At 42.9% G+C, this 24,870-nt stretch overlaps 1 protein-coding gene across 7 annotated transcripts in view; it reads right to left on the bottom strand.

The window, feature by feature from the left end:
- Positions 1 to 24,870, bottom strand: part of GRM1 (glutamate metabotropic receptor 1) — a 193,750-nt gene that overhangs the window by 10,042 nt on the left and 158,838 nt on the right. For 3 of the 7 annotated variants that reach the window (XM_054822437.1, XM_054822439.1, XM_054822438.1), the window contains exon 8: positions 22,296 to 23,226. In XM_054822437.1, the coding sequence (XP_054678412.1) occupies positions 22,296 to 23,226 (931 nt within the window). Of the gene's footprint in view, positions 1 to 4,401; positions 4,487 to 5,568; positions 5,608 to 22,295; positions 23,227 to 24,870 lie in introns of all 7 variants that reach the window. The other 4 variants (XM_054822442.1, XM_054822440.1, XM_054822444.1 and 1 more) reach the window with 2 other exon arrangements.

Consider the following 24,870-nt stretch of genomic DNA (forward strand, 5'->3'; position numbering starts at 1 on the left):
TTTTTTTTTTTAATTGAAATGTTAATAGTATACAGACTGTAACATGGATGCAGTAGCTATGTCTAGCCAGAATATGCTGTGACGTGATCCTGGTTGCCATCCCCAGGTTGGGCTCAGACCCCTGGGGCAGGATCAGAGGGTGCCAGCTCCCCCCCGCCTCTATGCCCTGGTCACCCAGACAGGGACAGCAGGAGCCAGAAGTGGGGACTGACACTTTACACTCGTGCTACCATGCAACTGGGTTGCTGTTAGGCTCATACCTGGTTCTGGGGCAGGGAAGTACTCCCAAATCCAGCAGTTGAGATATAGCCAAATATCCCTAAATAAATAGATTTATTCACTTTGGACTTAATAATTATGTATATGTACATAAGCATGTTTATACAACTGTAAATTTGTGGGGGGTGTGGAGAGAGAGGTGCTCTAATTATTAGTGAAGAAACTTTTGGTTCACCAGTGTGTTTTGTTATAACAAACTGAGTAAAAATAAGTTACTACAAATAATTTGGAGACATAGATTTGCAGAGTTTGCAAACTGCTTGTGATCTGTTGGCTTTGACATTACAAAAGTGTCCTCAAAAGTGCAAATTAGCGTTGCAGCTCATAAACTCTTCATTAAGTATTTTGGAAAAAAATATCAAATAGCTACTAATGTGTTGCTTGGAGCAAACAACTTGTTCTAATAGATAACACAAAGTTCAGGATAATAAACAGTTTGTCCCAAATAGCAGGCAAATTCTTTCAGTGTTCAAGAAATGAAGATCAGAAACCTGCAAATCAAAGTGAAATTAAAAAGCGCTCTTACTAGTGAAAAAAATTTGAATGTTTGTTTTGTTATTATTAATACGTAAACCCCACTAAATATTCAGAATGAATACATCCTACTGGATCATCTTTATAATTTTTTAAAAGGATTTTAAAGTTAGTGCACAGAAAAAGCGTGGTGTAAATCATCATAGATCCTCTGATATCAATGGAGAAGCACATTTGTATTATCTGAAGATGTCTCTCATGCTGCACGTTTGAATAAACGCATACGACAGTGCAGCCAATGACAATACCTGAACTGAAGCATTTATTCAGACAGGCTCGAAGAAGAGCACAGCTAATAGAATCTCAAAACTGAAAATTACAATGTGTTGAGCAAAGGGACCTGGAAAGCTTAGGAACATAGGAAGAAAATGATAGAATGAAATGAATTTAGGAAAAGTGTAGGTGGGTGCAGCTAAGACAAAATAGTGTGTAGGGCTGGAAGGCTGTGAAGATCAACAACCTTTCAAAAACATTGCATCAAACGAAATACTATTGAAAAATATCTTGAGCTGCTGTTGAATAAGAAACACTAATTAATGACTTTTGAATATAATAAGGCCACAAAACCAGCCCGTGAATTCTGTGTTCCCCACTCAAAAGCACCACACCATGGTACAGAGATTAGAAGGTCTTTCATATGAATGCAGTTTAACAGTAATTAAGACAGTTGGAGGTTTTTCCTTGCTTTCTGTAATCCTCTGTGGTTCTGATGGAAAATGATTTGGGGCACCATGATTTTTACCAGAAAGGTATTGACAAACTGGATGCCGTATACAGAATAGCAACAAAAAAACCCATCACGGACAGAGAAGAGAGCGCGTGAGAGAAAGCTAAAATAGGTGAATATATGCAGCTTGATTTCAAACATCTGAAAGGCATTATTAGCATCAAGGCTGGAAGGTATTCCACGTAGCATATAGATGCACAACTGAGAGCCCTAGATGAAATTACAAAAGGGAAAATTTATACTGAAAATCCAGAATATTTCCTAGTCAATAGCTGTATCAGAGCAGGAATAAATTCCTAATGAACTGGTAAAAGCCTGTTGCTTTGGATATTTGGTGCCAAAAAGTGTGCAGCCCTTGCAGAGGTAGCAGTCAATGAGGTCCTTCTCCCACTATAACTTGTCAGATTCTCTAATATACTTGAAAATTAACTAAACTCCCAACAGTTAAAACAGTGCTTGAAGAGCCATCGGACTTGCCTTAACATGCCAGCATTTTGAGTGCAAACTTAACCCAGTTGCCACAGGAAGCTTAGTCATGAGGCCCCTCGTTTGTAATATACAGCTCTCCCTAATATGCCGCAGTAGATAAAGCAGCTAGTAAAGCCTGTGGGTTTTCTGGGTGGATCTGAAAGTTTCCATGGTAACGAATGTGCGGCTTCAGAAGAAAAGAGCCCTGAAACTCAAAGCTGATGTTTCTGGGGTTTTTTTCTTATTTTGATAATAAATTTTTATTATTCTCTGTGTTCACAATTCTGCATTTCTGGCCACCTCCAGGATCACACGGAGAATGAAGATCAACATTAGCACAATGATCAATGCTAAGTATTGTGTATATCAAAATGCAAGAGAGTTTCAAGTCCCTACATCTATTTGTTTGCAACTGGAAGGCGAAGGAAACCATAGCACCCGTGGTGATTTCTAGCACCTTGGGGTGAGAAAGCAAGGCTTCCACAGGAAAATCCAGACTCGCAAAATGCTGCAGTTCTGGTGGCTGAGACTCAGGCATGAGGCCAGGCAGTGGCGATGGGCATCTGGTGATAGGACGGACACATCCTACTGCTCAGCCTGGGTGGCGTGGCCACAGGGAGCGCGGGCAGTCGGTCGCTGATGGAGGACGTGCCCTTCCCCTGGCCACAGTGCAGCACTGCCAGGCCTCCAAAAGCATCAGCCCTGGCTGGAGGGAGGGGGAAGCCTGAGGGGCAGGGATGAGGAGGGAGAAGGCAAAATAGCAACTTTCATGCCCAGCAGGTCTGAAAAGCTCTGATGCTTTTTAAAGTCTTTTTTATCTGTGCAGCTACCACAAGCATTTGTAGTCCCATTGACCAGTTTGGAGTCCTACTAGAGGTGTTTCTCAGGACCTTATGTGAATGAGGAATTTTTTTTTTTTTTCCAAACTGAAAAAAAAATAAAATTCCCAAATGTTGTCATGCAAAAAGCAGGAGGTTCAGCCTTCCCTGTGCTCAGTTTTACAGCTTGTGCCCATGCTTTTCAACTATAATCTGTTGTTGCATTCACCTTTCTTTGCCTCCTCCTGGTATGCCTGTGTTGGACTACCATTGCATCATCGGTCTTTCCAGACAATTGGCGATCTGTGCCCTGGGAATCCACAGCACTTGTTTCAGATCAGAAAAGAAGGGCGTATTGTTGTTGAACTGGAAGCTAATAACAAAATGTTCGTTCTACTCCTTACACTGGCTTTGTAAAGTTTGCCTTTCAGGGTGGCAAATCTGGTTGCTGTACAGGCCCTGTAAAACCATCATTATTGCTCTAAATTTATAATGCAGGGTATGTATTTCTTCTGATCTGCAAATCAGAGGGGCAGATTTGATTGAATTAACATCGCTGCTACCTGGCCACAAATAGCATAGACTGTCAGAGGCACGTACAGAGCCAGGATGCTTTGTCGCTGATTAGAGGAGCTGAACAGCGTCTCTGGCCGTAGCGAGACGGTGCTGCCCAAAATGCTGCATCAGTGGATCGCAGGCAGCTTTCCACCTAGTCACTGCACGACCTTCCCTGCGGCGGGGAGCAGGACTGTTTCACATCTGCGGTTTATCAGATGGAAACGAGCATAAATCTGTCCTGGAAGAAATGAGGCGAGGCCTTTCTGTTTCTGCAACAGTTAGCATGTTTTCTCCGCCGGGTTTGTGTTTGCTCAGAGAGGGCAGTATTTGCACTTTTTGTTTCTGAAGAGCTGAACTTTGCTATGGTTCACTGAATGCAGAATATGCCGAATGTGAACATCTTTCAGAAATTATAACAGGAAAAAATTCTCTGCTATTCTTTAAAGATACTTTAGGGCAACTGTTTGTTCCTAGGTCAGACTCTGCTGGGTTTCTTTACATGCGCCTGCTCATGATTTCCCTGTTCTGGGAATCCCACCAAACCAGTGTTTCCTGTGTTCCCTCTGCTGGCTCTGCAGCTGCAGTTCACTAACAAGCACAGTGAGCAAGAGCTGTGCACAGCAAAGGTGTCTTGCTGTGACACAGCCACTAGATTGTTGTTTCAAGCACGCAGGATAATGTCATCTCCATGCAAAACTGTAAAAAAGGAAAAAATGTTGGCTAAATGGAAAAAGAAGATAAAATTAGTACAAAAAAAGGATGTATTTGCAAAGTTGTAGGCATTTACAAATAAAATTGAAGGCTTTAAAAAAAAGCAAAAGCTGCAAAAAAATTATTCCGTGTCCTCTTCATCACATCTGGACAATCAGATTAAGGCATTGTGCAAAACAGGGGACATAAGCAAATTTCCCATCTTTAATGGCATGCACCACATTTGTCCCATCATTAGACATGATAAACCAATGAGAAAGAGAAAGCAAGGGGTAAAACCACTCTTTGTCATGCAGCTTCTCTTACACATTCACTGCAGTGTGGGATTTTTCAAAGCTGCACATGTGCCGACGGACACTGGCTGGTGGGCGAGAACTCTGGCTGCCTCTTCCTGAAGATTGAAAAGAAAAAGACACCCAGTGAGTGGTTATACACATGTGCACACATGGTGGCTATACCACTCAATAGGGTGCCTGTCCCTCACCTACACCTAAGAGTCACTGGGGGCTTTCCCATTTTTTCTCCTCTTGCTCATTGGGTCAGTCACCTCGACTTGCACACAGGTTTCTCCTTGGCTCCTGCACGGTTTCGTTTAAAATAGGTTCTCATGGTGTTTGTCCCTGCTTCCTCCGCTGAGCCCTGATGCACTTTACGTACCAGATGGCAAGGGCTGCTGTGCATTTAGCTGTCAGTGTCTCTTCTCCCCTGGTATTCTCAACACAGGGTGAAATGGTGAAAAAGGAACATCTGCCTTTCGCATCTTATTTACAAAAGTATCACCATTTTGTTGGCGGAGTTTTTAATACATACTCAGCTCCTGCTTTTTCCCTGTGTCTCTTATTCCCGTAATCTGCTTTCCTCGATGTTTCCTTTTTTTCAATTTTTAGCTCTAGCTGAATAGTCGCTACCTTTCATTATATGTGATTTCACCGTATATGCTTCTTTTTTCTCACGGAAACATTGGCCTTATCAAGGTGGACACAATATGAAGAGTCTCCTAGATGCTGTATCTGCAATGGTAATTCCAAAAGGGATTGCAGATTGCAGTTTTGGCCATTAATATAAAACATTTTCCACTTCATTTTTCTCCTCTTCCTCACCCTATCAAGTGTGTGCAAACTCTCATTTGTCTTCCCCAGTATCAATAAAAATATATACACACGCGCGCGTGCTTTGACAAAAATCTCAGGTATTTTTGCACATGGAATGTATCAATGAATTTCTGCAAAAAAAAAAAAGTTGTCATTGTATTGCAAATAAAATGCAAACCAAAATTCAGCATTCCTCCCCATCAAAAAAAAATCATAGTGCATGCTTGCCAGACTTCTGTTTACCTCAAAACAACAGATTCATGGATGGTATGTGCATGTACTACGTACTCAGTACAGCTGTTAATGAGCCAAATAAGCCATTCTTCTCACCACATACTAAAGCATGGGAGCACAGCGTGATGTACACAGAATACATGCATACCCATTTTGGAGAGGTAGATGCCTTGAGATGACTTCTGAACTATTATGAATAAAACACAAATAAGACATACTGCTGAGCAATTTTGTAAACCTACTCACTTTGAAGTCTCTAGAATAATTAAATTCCTTACCAGGTGTAATGAGATCTCTGAGATTTGACAATTTAAAGGTGATCATAATTAGGAACTTAGCTACCGTGCTCTCTCCTACACCCTATTAAAGTTATAGAGATTGTTAAGTTTCTGGTTAAACAGAATATCCAACATTTCTACAGTCCTCCAGTTTTCTTCACCTATTGACAGAACAAGAGCTTTCTACTTTCTGTGCTTGCTTTGTTAAAAGTCAGAAATTAGTAGTTTATTCAGTCACAGGAGCTAATTTTACAAACCAAGTAGCAACATGCAGTTGGTTTTCTGAGAGAAAAAAACCAGTTCTAAATGTATCATCTCACACACGTGCAGTGCTGTATGCACAACAGAGGGCACTCAGCCACAGAGAGCCTTGCTCAGGGACCCTGGAAAAAGGTGGAAGACTTTTATTTCAGAGCACTGCTTGGGACCTGGGTCTTTCTGAGTCAACAGGCTATACCAGCTATTGTCCCTCAGCTACTGCAGTTTGCTGTCGCTTCTGGCTTACTTAGTCGCATCCCTTGTTTCACACCCCACTGCCCCCACCCCCATATTTTTTCTTACTCAGTTATATCCCCTGAGTAAGTTCAGAGCATTTTGCTCTCCAAGCATTAGGCATCTGTAGATCTTGTTATGAAATCCTCCTGTGTGAAAGGCAGAAAGAAGCCTGCTTCTGCAGGTAGTCCAAAATGCTTTCTAACATGTTCAAAATACAGTGAACTCTTTTCTTACTGTGGCTGTAGTTGTGCTCCTTGCTCAGCCCAAATCAAACACAGATACTACATGTAATAGAGTATACAACCCCCAAATGCCTCGCCAGGTTTGCGTTCTGTGGGAGGCTGTTAAAATGCTGCCAAGCTCCATCAAAGCAGTGGTCTGCCTTTTGGTCAAGGTCGAGGGAGAACCTCATACAGTGATAGCCATCATGTACAGTACAGAAATCAGCTCTAAATCTCAAGGTCCATGCTTCAGTAGAATTTGGATTTGGATTTATAGTGAAATTTGGATTTATAGTGCCACGGGAAATGTAGTGCATGTGTTGATTACACTTTGGTGAATTATTTTGCAATTATCAAATCGTTGCCAACTGCATAAATAATAATAAATGCTTTTGAAACATTCAATTTGAAGTATCCTTGTAGGCTTGCTTTGTCTTACTAGTAGTGTGTGCTAATACTGCAGAGCCCTGATTCAGGATCAGTGCCCAGATCTCTGTACCTCTCTTTTTTCCTTCTATTCTTAATTATGACTCTTCTTTCTCCCAGCCTTGCAGGCAGCGATGCAACTTCACACACATTTCTCCGGTTACCAAAAAATTAGCTAGCCTGCCCATCTTTACAACATGAGGATTAACGGGTCATTTTTGGGGCAGTCTTCTCAAGGGTAATTGCTGCTGAGTTAAGGACGGTTATTTGCATCCTGAGCCCAGAGGCGGAATGGATCTTCTGTGCATTTGAACGAGGAGTTGGCATACCATCATGAAAGTGTCTGAACTGCTTTCTAAGGAACCCCTGGGTGCAGTAACAGGGAGTCTGGCAGGGGAAGCAGGGTGGCACTGCAGAGGGTTCCTGAAGGAAGTGGATTAATTGCTTCACTTTATGTTCTTTGAAGCAAAAAAATGCTTTTAGCCAGTCGTTCAGCACTCAGGGTAGGTAACAGGCCTGTTGAAATCTGCAGCAAAGAATATAAAGGATCTGGGGGAAGAGTCGCTCTTGCCACTATTTTTTCTCTTAAGTGTAAATGAATCATCCCACGAGGCAAACAGCTGTGTCAGGGTTGTAGGAAAGTGTAAATTGCTATCTGTAATGTTTTATATCTGAACAGCTATGAAACTAGAAACATTCACCTTCTGATCTGGAATTACTCTCTCTGCTTATCCAGACTCCCCAAACAGACACAAATTGAATGAATCTGTCTGGCGTTCAAGATAACTGAAGCACAGGACACCGTGTTACCTATCACCTGAAGCCACAGCCAGAGATCCTCCACAATAGATGCTGTCCAAGCTGTGAGAAAAGCTTTCACATTCCCCACAGTCAAAAACATACAGAAAAGCACAGCCGCAGATTTTACACAACCTAATCTGGAACAACTGACCATCAATAACATTAGGAAGAAAGCAAGGTGGGGAGGAAATTCAAGACAAGTGATGATGGCATCATGCTGATACCTACAGTGATAGCCCTGGATCCTTCCCTACTTTTTAAGAACGTACATATAACCCCTGGCTTTCATGCAGGAAAGGAGAAGCCTTGTGCCATGTGCTCTGTGGTGGCACGCTGCCATCACATCCTAGAGTCATTCCTGCTCCAGCGTTCAGAGTGACTGCCCTCTGCACTCCCAAGGGACAGCTCTGTAACACCACAAACTTTCTAGCCTACTTTTCACCTCCTCAACCAGTCTGCAAGGTGACTGGGGAGGTAAGCACGCTTTATATGTAGAACCAGATCAGTAAAGTGCTCACCTAAATCCTCTTGCCTCTCTAAATCTAGCATCTTGTGGGCAGGAGCGCGTTCATCTTCTGATGTTTGTGTCCTTGAAAGATGAGGTTTATCATGGCAGGACCAAAAGATATCTACACAAAAGAAGCAAGGCCATGTCCTTTTCTGGTAGGAAGAGGAGCTGAATTTTCAATACTTTCTGTATGAGCCAGGATCTGATAGAAGATTTCTGCAACATATTTCATTAAGCCAATGGCTGAAGTTGGGAAGATGGACACATTTTCAGCACAAATCCATTTTTAAAACACAAGCCCTGAATTCCAAGATAAGTGATGGTTGGAAATAATTGCTCTGAGTTTTAACTTATTTATGCTAATCAGCGGGGCAGTGACAGTTTTGGGAGAGAGAAAGGAATCATTAAGAGCTGTGGAGCAAAGAGCACTGCAAGTAGGAGAGAGGTTATAGGGTCAGTCACCCTTGCCTGGCAGTGTGAGACGCAAATCATTATCACTCGTGGAGGACTGAGGAGCAGGAGGGATGTCACAACACACCCACTCTGTCGAGGTGTGAGCATCTGCCAAAGAGGACGGAAGGGTCACAGTCACCAAGGAGAACGTAGTCCCAGCAGGATGCCCAGAAAGACCCAGCGCTGAGCTGCGCGGTGCAGACAGAGCTAAGGCTGCAGTTCTCGTCACCCTGGGCCTGCAGGAGCCAGCTGTGTGCCCAGGGGAGCGCCCGCCTGCTCCCTCCTGCTGCTCCACCCATTCCTCCGCCCCAGCACGACCCTTGGTGCAATTGCTCAATCAGCTGGCACGGAATGACAGGGACAGCTAATCTGGGTCACAGCTAAAACAGAAAAAGAAGGGGCGGGGGGGGGAAGCTCAGTTCCCCACTCCAGTTCCCAGCACGGCCGTTGAGGCTGTTGTCCCTGCATAAGTGAAGGGACATCACGGCGTAAAGGAAGGCTGGGGGTGTCATTTCTGGCTCAGGGCAGCTTAAAGCATTTGTGGATTTACAGGCTATGATAGCCCAAAGTAGCTGCAGGCAAATCTCTTGGCTGTCCAGGATGGTGGCAGGAGAGATCTTTGAGATAACTTATATAACCCTAAGGATTAAGAAAAGTGTATAACCTTACATTTCAGCGTGTATGAGAAAGTAAGGGAGGAAGGACTGCTCACTGACTGGGGAGTACAGAGATCCCTGGGGCCACACTTTGCAACCCATGGGAACGTGTACTGCCTACACACATGAGCTCCCCACTGCCTGCACATGCGAGCCCCAACTACAGACCCACTCTCTGCCCCCACTGCACCCCCGTGAGCCCACGCCGGGCACACACGAGCTGCTGAGGGCCCTTGTGGAGCTGCTGGATTGCCCCCGTGCGCTCCCAGTGATTGTCCCTGCGTGCTCCTGGGGTGTGGGTTAGTGCCGGGGCCCAGCCCTCGCAGCCCACGGCTCAGCGGGGCAAACATCACCCACGCACTTCATCTGCTCGATGGGCATTTTTTGCAGTCGTCTCTGCTGCTGTGGCTATGCTTTGAAGCGTAGCCCCTTGTCAGTCCTTGTCAGTCTGCTCAAGGTAGATAATCCCTCCATGGGGGTTTACAAAGACTCTGGGATTTGCTTTTTTTTTTTTTTGGTTGGTTGGATGGTTTTTGGAGTATTTCACTGCTGGCTGGCTGGCTGGTTAGTTGGCTGGTTTAGGGGCTTTGGGATGCAAAAAAATGAGTAAATCCCAATTTCCAGACAATCCTTGACCTGGCAATACAAGGCTTGCAAGCCGTCCAAAACAGGCTGAACTGAACCATCTGAAATGATCTACCTTGTGCCATGAAAAGAAATGGCCAGAAGAGAACATAAAAAAATATTTTCCATGGAAGTAGAGGGGAAGACTAACAAGAGCATTAAGTAAGAAAGCAACAAAAGCAGACATTCCTGGCTTTAACACACTAAGGATGGGGAAAGATTAATAGTGCTGGGTAAAGAGAATGAGGCTAGAAGGTGGCTTGCAGATGGGCTTTTAAACTGAGCCTGTGATTCTCTGGGGGTACCTGGGACTGATCAAACTGAAACTGCAAACATCAGCAAACCATCTACTAGTGAGGAGCTGCTAGAATCAGATTAGGGGGCACTTGTTTTGCTAGAGTTTAAGATCAGCTTTGACATCTCTGGCTGTGGTGCTGCAACACAGCTGATCTAATCTAATGATTTGCTGCTGAAAGGGACAACTGTCACCCCTGTTCCCCAAACCAGGGCAGCAGGGACACCTTCTCTGGTGCTGACATTAATGTTTATCTGACCTTGAGATTTGGATCAAGGACAATCCAACACTTGTTAATTCACTTTTTTTCTTTTTTTTTCTCTCTGTAAGGTTAATTTTACAGGGTGGAAGAAAACCACATCCTGCATGCCACAAAAGAAGAACCACAGAGTGGAGAAGGAGAGATAACTGAAGCAGTGAGCTAGAAATGGTAAATTGTTTATAATGCGGTAATAGGAAACCTGGAGCTTTTAGTTTTCAAGTGGGCTTTAAAGTGACAAATTGTGTGATTACTTCTAGCCTGCACAATTGTTTGCTGTTTACAGTGATAATGCCTTTTAACCTATGCTTGTCAGGTGTGGGAGGCTGAATGCCAGAGCACATATATGCTCTGAAGAATTAGCTGACTTATTTCGAAATTAAAAAGTCTTTTAACAACTTCAGTGTGGAAGCAGATGTTCTGTTGATACAATATACTTTCCTTTTCAACCCACACTTAAAGTGGTTTCCTAGAGTCCTTTGGCATAGCAGAGAACATAACCTGTCGTTGGCCAGGATTATTAGTGACTATGACAGTGGATGTCATCTGTGTGGGCATTAAATCTGTCATAAAGTCTGTTCTGCAGACTTCCAGGCCTGGGTCTGGAAATCCCAAACGAAGATCTGGTGACGCTGATTTTGCTCTTTCAAAGTCTTTGGGGCACAGAGCTGATTGATAACTGGAAGAACAGAGGAGAACGTGGTCAGATCTCTACTCTGGCTGTGAATGGTACTCAGCGTATTTGGGACAGATGGAAAACTGTATCAGAAGGTAAGTGGGAAAAAAAAAAACCAACCCAAACGTCAAACCATACTAGCTAAAAAAAAAAAATCTAAGTCAAGCAGGAAGCAAAGATTGATATTTTGAAATTACTCACTCTTCCCTTTACAAACTCTTAAATCACCATAGACAAAAATAAAGTTAGTTGCTCCATTACAAACAGCTGTGGGACAGGCATTTAGCAAAGACTACATCCAGATTTTGGACTAAATGGTGCATCAGATGTTAGCCTCTGCTTTGCCACATATCGTATCCAGCACCAGTCTCTGCATATTCTGTGTTCTACAAAAGTAATGTGAAGAATGGAAAAATTAGGATGGCATTAAACGTTGTAGGAGGTAGTACAGGTGTTTGTAAATGAAGGTGTCTGAATTTGGGGGTATTTTAAGAAAAATGGGCTTCTGCAGGTGCATGGCTACTGTGCTGCGTCCTGTCCCTGGAATAACTGGAACTCAGCTGCTGCTGCTGCTGCTAAGGCACAAATCTGTGCAGGCTGTGGTCTCACAAAGGCTGGTACAGTCAGCAGTGGTTCATGCTGTTGGGGCTTATGTAAGCTGAAACTGCTTGATTTTTGTTTCCAAAGGTTAGTAAAAGTCCCATTGTCAAAAATACTCCCAGCTCTGGAAGCACAAATAGTTGGGGGGAGCTAACCTGAGCTTTTTCGAAACCTTCTTTAGGATAGGGAAGAGCCATGGAGAGCATCCTCAATTTACAGTGACAATATAAGTCAGGACAATCTGGTCTTTGTGCCTTGGCATCAGCCTGACAAATTTGCTTTAAAACACATTACTGATCAACTGACGGAGCAATGTGCAGGCCTCTTCTCACAGCAAACAAAATGTATGTGCTAGTGTCATCCACCAAGGGCTTTGAAGAAACTTCTCTAATGAAACAGAGCAACGCTGGACTGAGACTAACACTATATAATCAGCATAAAACCCTGCTCAGACAATTTAATTTCTAACAGGGTGGAAAACCATACATGCCTACAGTCCCTTAACAGAGACGGACCATCTTCTCTCTCTAGGGGTGTGATTTGCCTATCAATTACAAAGTCTTGCTAAAATTCAGGTGCTCTGTCAGCATGTTTGCAGCATCTGCAATTTGGCTTGCAGTGTTTTATTATGTGGGGCATCCCTGACCAAAGGGGAGCGCTCATCGCTGGCAGGGATGAGCTCAGTGGACAAGCCAGAATGCGAGATGCCTTTCACATCGGTGAAAGAGGTAATATCCATGAGTGCTGTCCTCTTCCTGGGCTCTTATGTGCTTGTGTGCACCTAAGCATGAAAAAGGATTAAATAAATTAGCAGTAGTTCTGCATTTCTCACTAGGAACTTTGCACTGAATTGTGGGGCTGAATCAAGAACATTTTTCAGCCTACGTCTTAATTTGAGGGAAAAAACCAAACCTTTGTATTAACTGTACATAGATGTTCATAGTGCTTGTGCTGTTTTATAGCCTTATACTTATCTAGAGAATATCAGAGATCCACATGATATCCTTCAGTACCCAAATTTTTGTTCACCTCTAAATTAGCTCAAAGATGTATGAAGTCACAAGGTGGCTTAGAGATCCCTGCAGAATTAACATTACAGAATAACCTGTGTGTTTATTCTAGCAAGTATTTGTACATGAATTATCATGTGTTCATGAAATGTCACACCTCTGTTTGCCTTTTGCTGAGGGGATGTGAATAACTGAGGCACAGGGCTGAAACATCACACCTTTGAGGATAGGAAGGAGGTAAAATGCATTCTTGACTTAAAAAAATCTTCAAGTAGCCTCTTGGAGACTTGTATTTTAGTTCTTTATTCCATTTCCATTTTAAAATGCTGATTTAAATAAATAAATGGCTATTATGCATTTAAAAATTATAATTTAGACCACTCCCTGCCCTAAACATGGGTTGGTGGTTTGTTTTTTTTCCTAAGTATGTGCTTATGAGAGTTGGAGTCTGACTTCTACATGTAATATAGGGAAATATCCAGGCTTATAGGTGCTTATCTGGATGCAGCCTTCAACACCTATTTATTTACCTGACACTCTTAAAAGGAGATGATTTCTGCCTTATTTTTCTCACAGAGAGAATCCTAACTCAAAAACAATGTGAGATTGTGGTGCTAAGCAGATAAACATCACTTGCTTATACTTACATGTGAATGCAATTGTTTGTATCACTCACTGCTGAGTTGGTGTATTTTTGTAGCATCCTAACTGGATTGCTATGACTACATTTCAGAATTAAAATGCCATAAATAATATATACAAATACAAAAATACAAAGAAATGTAATAAGTGATCCAGTCAAGCAAGAAATTAAATTGCAAGTGGTGTCCTTATTCCTGCGTTTTATGCCAAGAGAGACAGTGGCCTTCCCCGGGATTTCTGTAGTACTGTGTTTGCTTCCCTTCAGCCAAGAAGCAGAGATTGTGACACATAACTGTAAAGCTCCCCTCTGATCTAGTTGTGTATCTATGCATCATTGTGTTTAAGTATTGAGATTCATTATGCAAAGCTGCCTGGTGCTACAGCAGTGCCCGTAAGTAAAACAACATTTTGTGATTCAGCATCCTGAGAGCAGTAAAACAAGAGAGGGAGCTGTAAAGCAAAGTTTGTTGGGAGTCCTTTGGTAAGAACCAGGCTGCACTCGGAGATCATTCCTTGGGTTTATGGCTTGTCAAAATCCCCTGGGAGAACAGAGTTGTGAATATCCATGAAAAGAAAGTGTCAAAACCGCCCTGGACTGGGAACTTCTGAGAAAGGAAGGAATTACATAAAACCTTACACAACAGCCCTTTCACCTAATGGGACCATCCAAATAAAATGTGGCTCTGACTGGTGACAGAGAAGCAGAAGTCTGGAAGGGAGCCCGGGTGCAGGTACTGTGTCCTGTAAACTAATTCAATATAACCTGGCTTTTGTCTGAGTGGGGTTTATCCCTGCTGCTCTCACTGGGAGGCTGCTGCAGAACCTCATTGCTTTTCTTATTTATTTCTCTTAAATGTAGTCTCTGGCAGCCTCTGGTTGCTCACAGAAGGAAATCCAGACGAATAGGCCTAAACTGCCAGCCCTCTTGGCTTTTGCTTGATGACGGTCGTCCCAATCATGTTGGATATCTGTTCCTGCCCCTTCTCCTCAGCTTGCCGTGTAATTGGTTATGCATGGGCTGGGATTCCTTTAGCTGGGATAATTTGCAAGGAAAACTTACAGTGCCTTACGCAGCCTTGCCCCTTATTTCTCATTAGAAGGAAAAAGTAAATTTTCTATCATCTCCAGACTGGTTATATTGCATATATAGACACAGGTACACAGTCTGGTATGTAATTCAGTATACACATTTGCTATGCCTGGTTTTTAAATAAATATGATTTTTAGTATTCATTTAAATAACTAGAAAGAATGTAAGTGTGGAAATGACATCTCAGAGTTATTTATCACCTATTCTGTGGTTTTTTGGTGCATGGGACAGAACTACATCATAGCTATTAAAGCAAATGCAAATTCAAGGCTATGGAGGACAATATTAGATATAACTACACGGCTCAAATTTAATGGGCAACCTGCAGCAGGGCTAGAAGAAATCACTATTGGATTATCAAGTTTCAGACTCTCTTATTTTGTTTTTCTTTCCAATTCTTTAACATCAATTGTAAGAGTCCCTTTGGAAGCATGTAACTGTCTTCTGGGAGTTTTAAATATTCACTTAAATCAATATACTGACAAGGACTGAACAGCTTGACTGAGTTTGGTGAATTTTCTTATTTGAAATTCACAACACATACAGGAGAGAACTGGGTAAGAGCTGTACCTGTCACAGTGCTATGTGTCCACAAAATCATTAATGCTTTAAGCCCAGTAAATAGCCCAGCAGAGCCAGCAAACATACCAACTGCTGAGAGAGAGATGTTTGGCATTAAAACCTTCAGCTCTCCTTGTAAGCATACAAGATGCTTTCCCAAAAATGCGCTGCAACCTCAGAAAAGGGTGAAGGACCATACCACATACAGAAGCTACACTGCAAATGCCAGGGAGGGCTGCAATGGAGAGATGACTCGGGCCAGGGCAGGGTGCCACATGCCTTCCCCGTGACAGCTGTGGCACCAGGGAGCCATGCCAGAGCTGCCACATCTCCTTCCACACTGCGAGGGAAGCAGACTCCTCCATGATATGCCCTGGGTGGGACGCAATGGCGAACCAAGTGCCCTGCAGCTGGGGAGCCCCGTGCCCTGACGTGGCGCTGGCAGCCATGCAGCCACAGACCAGCACTGCGCCTTGCACCCCGTGCTGCCACTGCTTTATAGAGTCAGCACCGAAAACAGGGTCTGGACGCCAACATTTTATTGCTAGGTTACTGGAGAGATCAGACATACAAGGACAAAGAAATGATCTAAATAAACAACCTAACCTGTCCTGTGTAATTTTTTCCTACTTTTTTTTTCTTTTCCCACTTGGTGGTGGTTTTTTTTAATCCTTATATTATTTCCCACTTGCAGGATCTTACAACCTTTCCGCTGTTTCAAAACTCTCTTCCATAATACGCCTCTACCCTCTGGGGTAAGCCTCAGCAGGATGGCTCTGCAGGCCCAGCAAGTTTAAAGGCCTTCTTGAAAGTGCCTTGGAATTTGGCAAAATTGGAATCTGTAACAGTAAGAATAAAGAACTGTCTTATTGTGTATGCAATACTACCACAGGACATGAGAAGTTTACCCACTGCATCAACTTTCTAAATTGCAAAGCAAGCTAGCCTACCACTTCCTATTGGATTCTGCAGTTGTCTCTATACTGGTTTGGCAATGCTGTAAGAAGATAAAACTACACCAGACGGTGATCTGTGATCTGTACAACAAGCATTTAAAGATAATTCTTACATGCTTCAAGCTAGGTGTCACAATTTAGGACCAAAGAAAGTACTTAAATATATTGTAGACTTCTCAGATTGGACTCATGTCCTGAAGTGCAGGAGTTTAACAATATATTCTCTTTTATAGGCGAAGGTACAGTGGTGACCGGTTATTATTAATCCTGCTTGCACTTTCCACTAAATCTTCTGGTTTCAGATCTTTTGATGCATTTCAACTAGACAGAGTGAAATACTCCCTGTGCGGCTGTGCCAGGTTGACATTGGTTTTGTTCGATTTCACACACTTTGGCCTGCAGAGGTCAGGACAAAAGCCTTTGTTTTACTTACATTAGAAGTGTTTTCATGTCTTCTGTTCACACTTCTCTCCGCTCCCCCCTTGCTTCCATAACCCCCTGCTTAAAGATAGCATATTGACTGCATGGAGTAGTAACATGAGAGTGAGAAGAGGGAATACTCCTGAGCATCTCTTCCTACAGCAAGGCACTCAAGTTGGAACAAGCAAGAGGCTGTAAAAGATCTGCATTTGTATGACTGCCACTGAACACGCTGCACATTTACGCTCCGTTTCTGAAGCTCCAGCTCTTGCCATGCTGCACTGTGCAGTTGCCTCCTCCCACCATCACGAAAAAACAGTGAAACAAAATGTCCTGCCTTCTGGACGTACTTATGCTAAGATTCCCCTCACTGTGTGCCTGTGGGAGGCTTTGAAAAAGAAGGAGCTGAGGAGCCCAAAAGCCTTTGTGGACTGGGAGTCGCCAAGTGAAATGAGTCCCAGAAAAACACGGCATGTCAGCACAGCTTGATCAAGATGAAATGGCAACTCAGCAAGTCAGTTTAAAGAGAAAGAGTAACTTAAGAATACCTGGAGATAATTTTATAACTGGCAAGGCAAAAAACCAGATGGTTCCCTAAGCCTTGGTAAGGGAACAGACACGTGTTACTAGAAGTAGCTGAGAAACCTGATTCCTCATTAAAAAACTGTATGTAGGGTCCAAGTACAGAGGGAGAGAGGATGAAGAACAGGAACAGGGTCCTGTAAAGGAAGCAGGGAGAACATACTAGAGGATGTTGGGTTGCCCGACACTTTTTACTGGAACAAAACAAAGTCATTTTGAGAGATCCTTGGCCCAGGTGACTGCCTGGACACTGCTTAGAGTGGACGCCTGTGAGAGCAGCCTAGGGGCATGGACTGCCAAAACATGTAAAAAAGATAAAGAAAAAGTACATGTTTGGAAATATCTGAAAACAGCCATTCATTTCTGAGACAGCTGGAGGAAAAATAATTGAATGCAAATATATTAAAATTACAAGGGAGGAAGCAGGTGGCTTACACATTAATGTGGAGTCCTGGCTACTCAGTGAGTCTTGCTATTTGGCCTTCCTATCAACTCAAATTTTGCTACACAACTTATGTTGACAACTAAATCCTTACCCGCTCTGATTCAAAATGCACTAAAATGGTGTCCAGACCTCGGTTCTCAACCATAAATTTAAAATCATTTTTATTTGAAGTGTGTGTGTGTGGAGTATAGAAAAGCAACGCAGCAGACCTGCAGGCTGCAGGCTTGGCTCCAGCCTCCTGCACATTGAATAAGGTCCATTTGAAGCACTGGCCGGAGAATGTGTTTCCTGAACCCTCCTCAAGATCAGCATCTTCAATGTCCCTGGTTATTTTTTCTGCACATAGTAGAGAAAGGAGCATTGATTCCTCAGGGAAGCAATCATACAGGCACTGTACAGGAGAGCTGCTCTTCAAGCTGATTGAACCTCATAGACCAAAGTAACATTTATGGTCAAGAACCAGGCTAATGATCACAGCAAGATTCATATCCAAAAGTTACAATCTTAGAGCTGGAAAAAAAAACATTAAAAAGATTCTCCTAAAAAATGCTGCTGTGTCATCATCCTGTAACAGCCAGGATCTCATAATGTCATCAAGCAGCAAACTCAAACAATAAATGTCCCCTCAAAGCTTCAATAAAAGCAGCAGATATCACTCTCTCTCAATCTCCCCTGATGGAGCTGTTCCATTTTTTATAAATATTTAAATATTCATTTGACAAGAGACTGACAGTAGCTCAGTACTAAGACACTCGCGAGGGATCTCTCAGACCCAGATTCAAGTTCTCTTACAGAATAATACAAAGTATTTCTCTAGGGTTTGCGTCAGGATTTTTTTCTCTGTTCCAGGACACGTTGCTGGTCAAGAACAGAGAAAAAGTAGGAGACTTGCCCTGGGACAATGCGTAGTCCGGTTATAAGGTGTTCACCTGGGATGTGAAGGAAATGCTCTTAACCTAAGTGAGTGCCTTAACTAATGGCTATTGGGGTAAAGTTCCCTCACACTTTCCCAATGCCTTCATCCCTCCATGGGAAAAAAAGAAAGTCCCCCTGGCCCAGAGAGGATCCCTGCCATCAAAGCCCAATTCTATGAAACATTTTGAGAGGCCAGAATTTTCTGATATTCCACTGAAGAGTTCCCAGACAGCTCTATTTGAAACAATGCTAGTTGTAATTGCTTGTTATTTAATTCAACCAAGCAAGACAGAGTTCAAACCCTCATGATGGCACATAGCATCTTTAGAGTGCAACAGATCAGTAAAGGCAGTGTGCTTCGTTATTTAAGTGAAGACCAATGTTACTAAACAATTTATTTTCACTGGAACTTTGTTGGTAATGCAGCTGGGACAGACATTTTTCAAGAGGATTTTCTGACCTCTATATCAGCACCAGATGTAGATGAAGGTTTTGAATCGACTAATAGATCCTGTGTTAATAGACTTCTCTGGTTAATTCTTTTGTTCTACTTTAGGAAGGAGAAAGGAAGAATGGCTTGGCTTGCTCTAGTCCCCAAGCTATACTAGTAAAACTAACAGCACAACATTGCATGTGAGAGCTTTATTAAGGCTTATATAAGTTTGACTTGTCCTTGTAAATGTAAACTAGTTTCCATTTTTAAAACTAACTCAATTTAACACTATATCTGCACACCAACTTAATTTAGATGTATGCCACTTTTCTGTTTAGGAATTGGAATTCACTGGATTAGCAAAGGAGAGGTTTGATACAGACAGGAAAAGAGAGATGAAAATTGAAAAGTAGAAAAAGAAAAACAAGCTAGGAAGAGAGAGAAGAGATAACAAGAAAATGGATAGAAAGCTGTTGTAAGACAGCTGGAAAATAAATCTTTTGAGTGAAGCACTGCTGGCCACTTACAGACAGAAAAATGTAGCCATGGGGAGAGACAATTACAGAATCAAGAAGCAGAGCAACATACTCAGGGATCTGAATGACTGAAAAAAAAAAAGGTCAAATAAATCCCAGATTTTGATAGGAAAAGAAAAAAAAGTTGAAAATCAACCTGGAGGCCATTCCTGTGGGCATTAAGCATGTTCCAGCAGTTTCAAGTCTTGTTTCAGAAAGGACCTGGCTGCACATTTGAGTTTATCCAGGTGCTTCACAGGCTCCAGCAAATTCTACTTTTTCCTTCTTCATTTCTTTGGTGACTCATACTTCTTTATCTGTGTCAGTGCAATGTCCTCACAAGCTTTGCAATGGACTCTGCTAGGAGCTAAAATAGTTTCCAAAGCCCTGAAATGGATTTTTGTGCTGTCTTGTGACTTTATTTCCAAAGCTGCATGTTTGTATACTACACTGCTTTCAGTTCTTCATGCCCATGTCCAGAGAGGTTTGCTGTCCTTCATCAGCAAGCCTAGCGTGCCTCCACATCTGGGCTGGTTTAGGTGAAGAACATAGCAGTAACTGCACAAGAGGTTTAGGTCAGAGGTTGGGATTTTGCTGTATAAAAGATCTAGACGCTTGAGCTGAGACAAAAAAGCATAGTAACTAGCTGTACATAGAATCGTAGAATCATAGACTGGTTTGGGTTGGAAGGGACCTCAAAGATCACCTAGTTCCACCCCCCCTGCTGCGGGCAGGGACACCCTCCACTAGACCACATTGCCCAAAGCCCCATCCAACCTCGCCTTGAACACTGCCAGGGATGGGGCATCCACAACCTCTCTGGGCAACCTGTTCCAGTGCCTCACCACCCTCACAGTAAAGAATTTCTTCCTAACATCTAATCTAAATCGACCCTCCTTCAGCTTAAACCCATTACCCCTTGTCCTGTCACTACACTCCCTGATAAACAGTCCCTCACCGTCTCTCCTGTAGGTCCCTTCAGGTACTGGAAGGCCGCAATTAGATCTCCCCGGAGCCGCCTTTTCTCCAGGCTGAACAATCCCAACTCTCTCAGCCTGTCCTCACAGGAGAGGTGCTCCAGCCCTCTGATCAGCTTCGTGGCCCTCCTCTGGACTAGCTCCAACAGCTCCATGTCTGTCTTGTACTGGGGCCCCCAGAGCTGGACGCAGTACTCCAGGTGGCGTCATGTATTAGTTTAGAAGAGCACTTTAGAACTCTAAGGCTTTTTTGCTTCATACCACTGACACAGGCTCAACAGAGAGGTCAAGAAAATCTTGACTAAAATTATGCAACAAACCGATTGCTAAAAAGCTCAGGTAAGCCCTGTTGGCTTCTTAAGGTGACAATGCAGAGGAGGAAGCTCAGTTTTTGGACAGGATGAAATATTTTCTCATATTATGAATTGTATCCTAAATATATTGCATTTGGATCTTTAAAGTATTTTTTTTTGTGAAAGTAGAACAGTAAGTACAACAAAGAATTAGTTACTAAGTTCCTCATGATCTAAAATACTTAATAGTCCTTTTTTTTTGTCAGACATCATCTTAAAGATACCAACAGCATTAGCCAAAGACTACGCTGCAGAGAGACCACACTAGTTTCTTACAGACATGCGAGACCCCATCAAACTTCCACAGAGTCAGAGGAAGGTGGATCAGGCTCCATCTTTCTGTTTGCATGGAATTCAAGCTCTTGAGCTACAGAGATTTTTGCCCATCTCCATGCATGGAGGTTCCCAGGGCTGCCTGCCACTCCCAGCTCCCTCTCTGGCTAGCTCAGGAGCTGGCAGTCTTATCGAGGCCTCCATGGCACACTGAACTGTATATTTGGGTTACTTATGTCTCCATTGCCTTCTCTTCTGACCCCCTGTCTGGCAGCAAAATAGAAAGTATTGAAGTAACATAAAGGCAAAATTGATCACAGCATGGGTTTTCTACAGTATTACTTCCATCCTTATCTCTTCCATCTCCAGGACATATGAAAAAGGTTCTTATGCAAACTGAATCAAAACCAACTCGAGTGACTCAGAGAAACCTACAGATCCCAAAGAGCTGGAAATTAACTGAATTTTAATTCTATCAGGAAGCTTAGAAATATAGACTTCACTGGTTCTTTATTATTTTGATAATTTTTTTTAATTGGGACAAAAATAATCTAAGCTCATGTCTAGCCCTATGGTGCTTCTTTAAAGATTAAAAAGCAATAAGATAATGAAGAATGCAAATGTTCAGACAGCTGCTCACAGGGAGATGCTGTTTGAAGTAACAGTTCTCTCTCCCCCTCTGCTGCAGCTGGGTTGTTTTTAATTATTAGCAAGGAAAATAACAGGTTCAGTAGATGTGGATGCAAGTTCATTTTCACCATCAGTTGACTTCTGCAACTTTCACACCAACACTGAGTTTGAAAACATGGACAAGTTTACACTAACAATGATTAAGTGTATTGCTCATAATTCTGAATATTAAATAGAGCACAGGGGTAGTATGAATGATGCTTTTGGATCACAATCATGAGGACTGTCACAAAACACTACCTTAAAAATTAATGTTCAATCCCCAGCTTTTACACACACATCCCAGTGGCCTTAGACAAGTACACATTTTACAACCACTCAGACATAGGTTTCTGGTCCCCTTTCCCAAAAAGCTACAATAGCACCTCGGTTTGAACATAATGCAGAGCAACTGCACGCAGGGGCATGAGATCCCCGTCACATGCACGGAGAGATGGGAGAAGCTGCAAATGGAGCTTGGTTACTCTGCCACTGCCTGCCCTGCCCCAGAGGTAGAGGGACTTGTGTACAGGGCTGCCTTTAGAGCAGGAGAGAAATAAGAAGCAACATGTCAATATCCATCTAAGGCTTAGGTCTAAAGGATCATTTCCACCTTTTCTGCTACATGTGAGATGAAAAACTGTTACATACCTTACTATTCAGCAGACTATGATCAACCAAGAGAGGATGGCAAAGAGAGGGACATATACAGATAGACATTTACCTGCAGTCAATCACTTACTTTGGATTTCCGGCCCCTGGCTTCTTTCTCCGGAATATGTTGAGAAAAGTGTTGGACTTGCAAGGTGCCTTGCCGTCCCCGACATGCATACGCACCACATCTGAGGTGGTGAAGGCACTGCGGACATTCCTCTCAGGCTTGGCTATGATGATGTACATCTTAGGAGTGAACATGCACCCCAGTGCCACTGTCACGCTCAGGCTCACTGCAAAACAGGTGGTGATGATCTTGTAGTTGCTCCCAAAATAGATAGGCACAAAGGCCAGCCAGATGATACAAGTGGTGTACATGGTGAATGCAATGTACTTGGCCTCATTGAAATTGGCAGGCACATTGCGAGTCTTGAAGGCATAGTACGTGCAGCTCATGATGAGGAGTCCATTGTAGCCCACAGGAGCCACGACGCCTAGGTTGCTGGTGTTGCAGATAAGGTAAACTTCCTTAATGCTGGGGTAGGAGAGGATGGGCATCGGGGGCTCCAGGATGATCAGCGTGATCACCAGTGTCAGCTGCACGCTGATCAAAATGGAGGCAATGACCACTTGGGCCCATGCGCTCATGAAACGTGGCTTGCGGGTACAGATCTTCTTTTTGCTGCCTGCCAGGATGCGTGCGATGCGGTTGGTTTTGGTCACAAGGGCAGAATAGCACATGGCAGAGGAGAGACCCACCAGAAGGCGCTGGAGGTAGCAGGACGTCGTGGTGGGTTTAGCTATAAGGGTGAAAGGGCAGACATAACCCAGAAAGATGCCAGCAAGGATAATGTAGCAGAGCTCCCGGCTGGAAGATTTGACAACAGGGGTGTCCCTATAGAGCACAAAAATAAGGGTGACAAACATGGTGACCAGGATCCCCAGGCAGGAAAAGACCACAGCCACAATAGACTCTATATTGCTCCACTGGAGGTACTTTACAGGGATGGGTTCACAGCCTGCAGTGAACAGAAAAGAAACAGAGTGTTAGAAAGGCAGCTACCTGAAAAAAGAACTGTTTTTTTCTGGCTCCCAGTATAACCCACACATTAGTTTATGCCTATGTGCCATGGATTATTAAAATCATTGCATGAAGGAGTGAACTGCAGCATGGAAAAGTATGGATGAAATATGTTCAGAGAAGTCATCAGTTTTGGGTGTCCCAAACATTTGCTTATGATACTACAAAGGGAAATGAGATTTGGAAATTTTGTCATAATTTTTCCTCAGATACCTGCTGACAAACCCAGCATATCAAGAGCAGAGCTGGGACTAGAACCCAGACAAACTCAGCACCATCCCTTCATTTCAGCAGGGAAAGGATTGTTACAAATCAGAATGGGTGGGTTTTTGACCTCCTCAAATTAACTTATTTTAATCTTTATCAAAATCCCTATAACTTGACCCACTACATTTTTGTAAAGGTGATTTTATAAATCATAGAAATTAATTAGAGATCTATGGGCAGGAAAATGGTAATAAATCCAAAGTTGTAATGGGACTACACCGTAGATACTGTACCTTCGTAGTATATTTCTGCTTTTTTTTCTCTTCACATTACCTTATTCTCAGTTTGCCAAACCCTCTGCTCATTTTTTTTCTGCTAAATAATGTAATTTAATTCTTATGGAAAAGCCAAACCTACAAGATATGCATACCTTCAAAAAATAACTGGAAATGCTCTTCTTTATGACTGGTACAGATGTGTAAACATAGGTGTCAGTTAAGATGGTACTTAAGTGGTCTCTCCAACATTCAACTTAAAGGAGTCTCTGGTTACCTTCCTCACTGTGCTTAAGATGTAATGCCAGCAATAAATATTACAGAGAAAATAAAATCCTCTCTGTTAATAGGATGTTATGGTTGTGAAGCTGAGTTACTGAAAACTTTCATTCTGGCACCTCCTAATTTCTGTTCTTGACTTAATAGTGCCAAAATGCTTTTAACATGTTTCTGTATCCCAAGGTAAGTATCCACAGCCTCTTCTACTTCTTGTTTCTGTCTTCCATCAGTTTCCCTTGGACCCAGATCACCTTTTGGGCCTTTCTCCCACTTCTCAAATATCTTTCCTCCCAGTCCCTCACCATCCTCATCACAGTTCCTCTTCCAGTTCAGTTTTTTCCTAGCCAGTCACCTCTCCACCCAGATGTCTCCATTATGAACACTGCTGGTCCAGCTTTCCATATCCTGGACGGGCTGCTCATCACTTCTGCCTGTCTGGGTTGGTGGACATGACTGAGAAGAGTAGGGAAAAGGTGGTGGTGTCAGTGAGCTTGTAAGAGAGGCATTTTTTTTCCTCTCAGTTCTGCTGCTAAATCTTAGCAAGGACCCTGATATTGTGATGAGCAAAAGTCATGCTCAGCCCCTTCCTCCTCAGTAAGGAGTATACCTGCAGAAACCATCCTCTAAAAGCTTCAGAGGCCCACAGTTTTGCTCAATTTGTATGCGTCTTCCACAAGGTGACACAAAATAACCAACTGATATCTATACCGAAATGTAAAGTCCTTCCTTCCAAATATAGGAGAACTAAGCAGAGGTATGGATCAGGGTTGAACAGTTTTACTGTAACCTCATTTTGAGAAATAGAAGAAGAAAAATGTTTT

Source organism: Grus americana, chromosome 3, assembly GCF_028858705.1.
Source record: "Grus americana isolate bGruAme1 chromosome 3, bGruAme1.mat, whole genome shotgun sequence".
Taxonomy (NCBI): Eukaryota; Metazoa; Chordata; class Aves; order Gruiformes; family Gruidae; genus Grus; species Grus americana.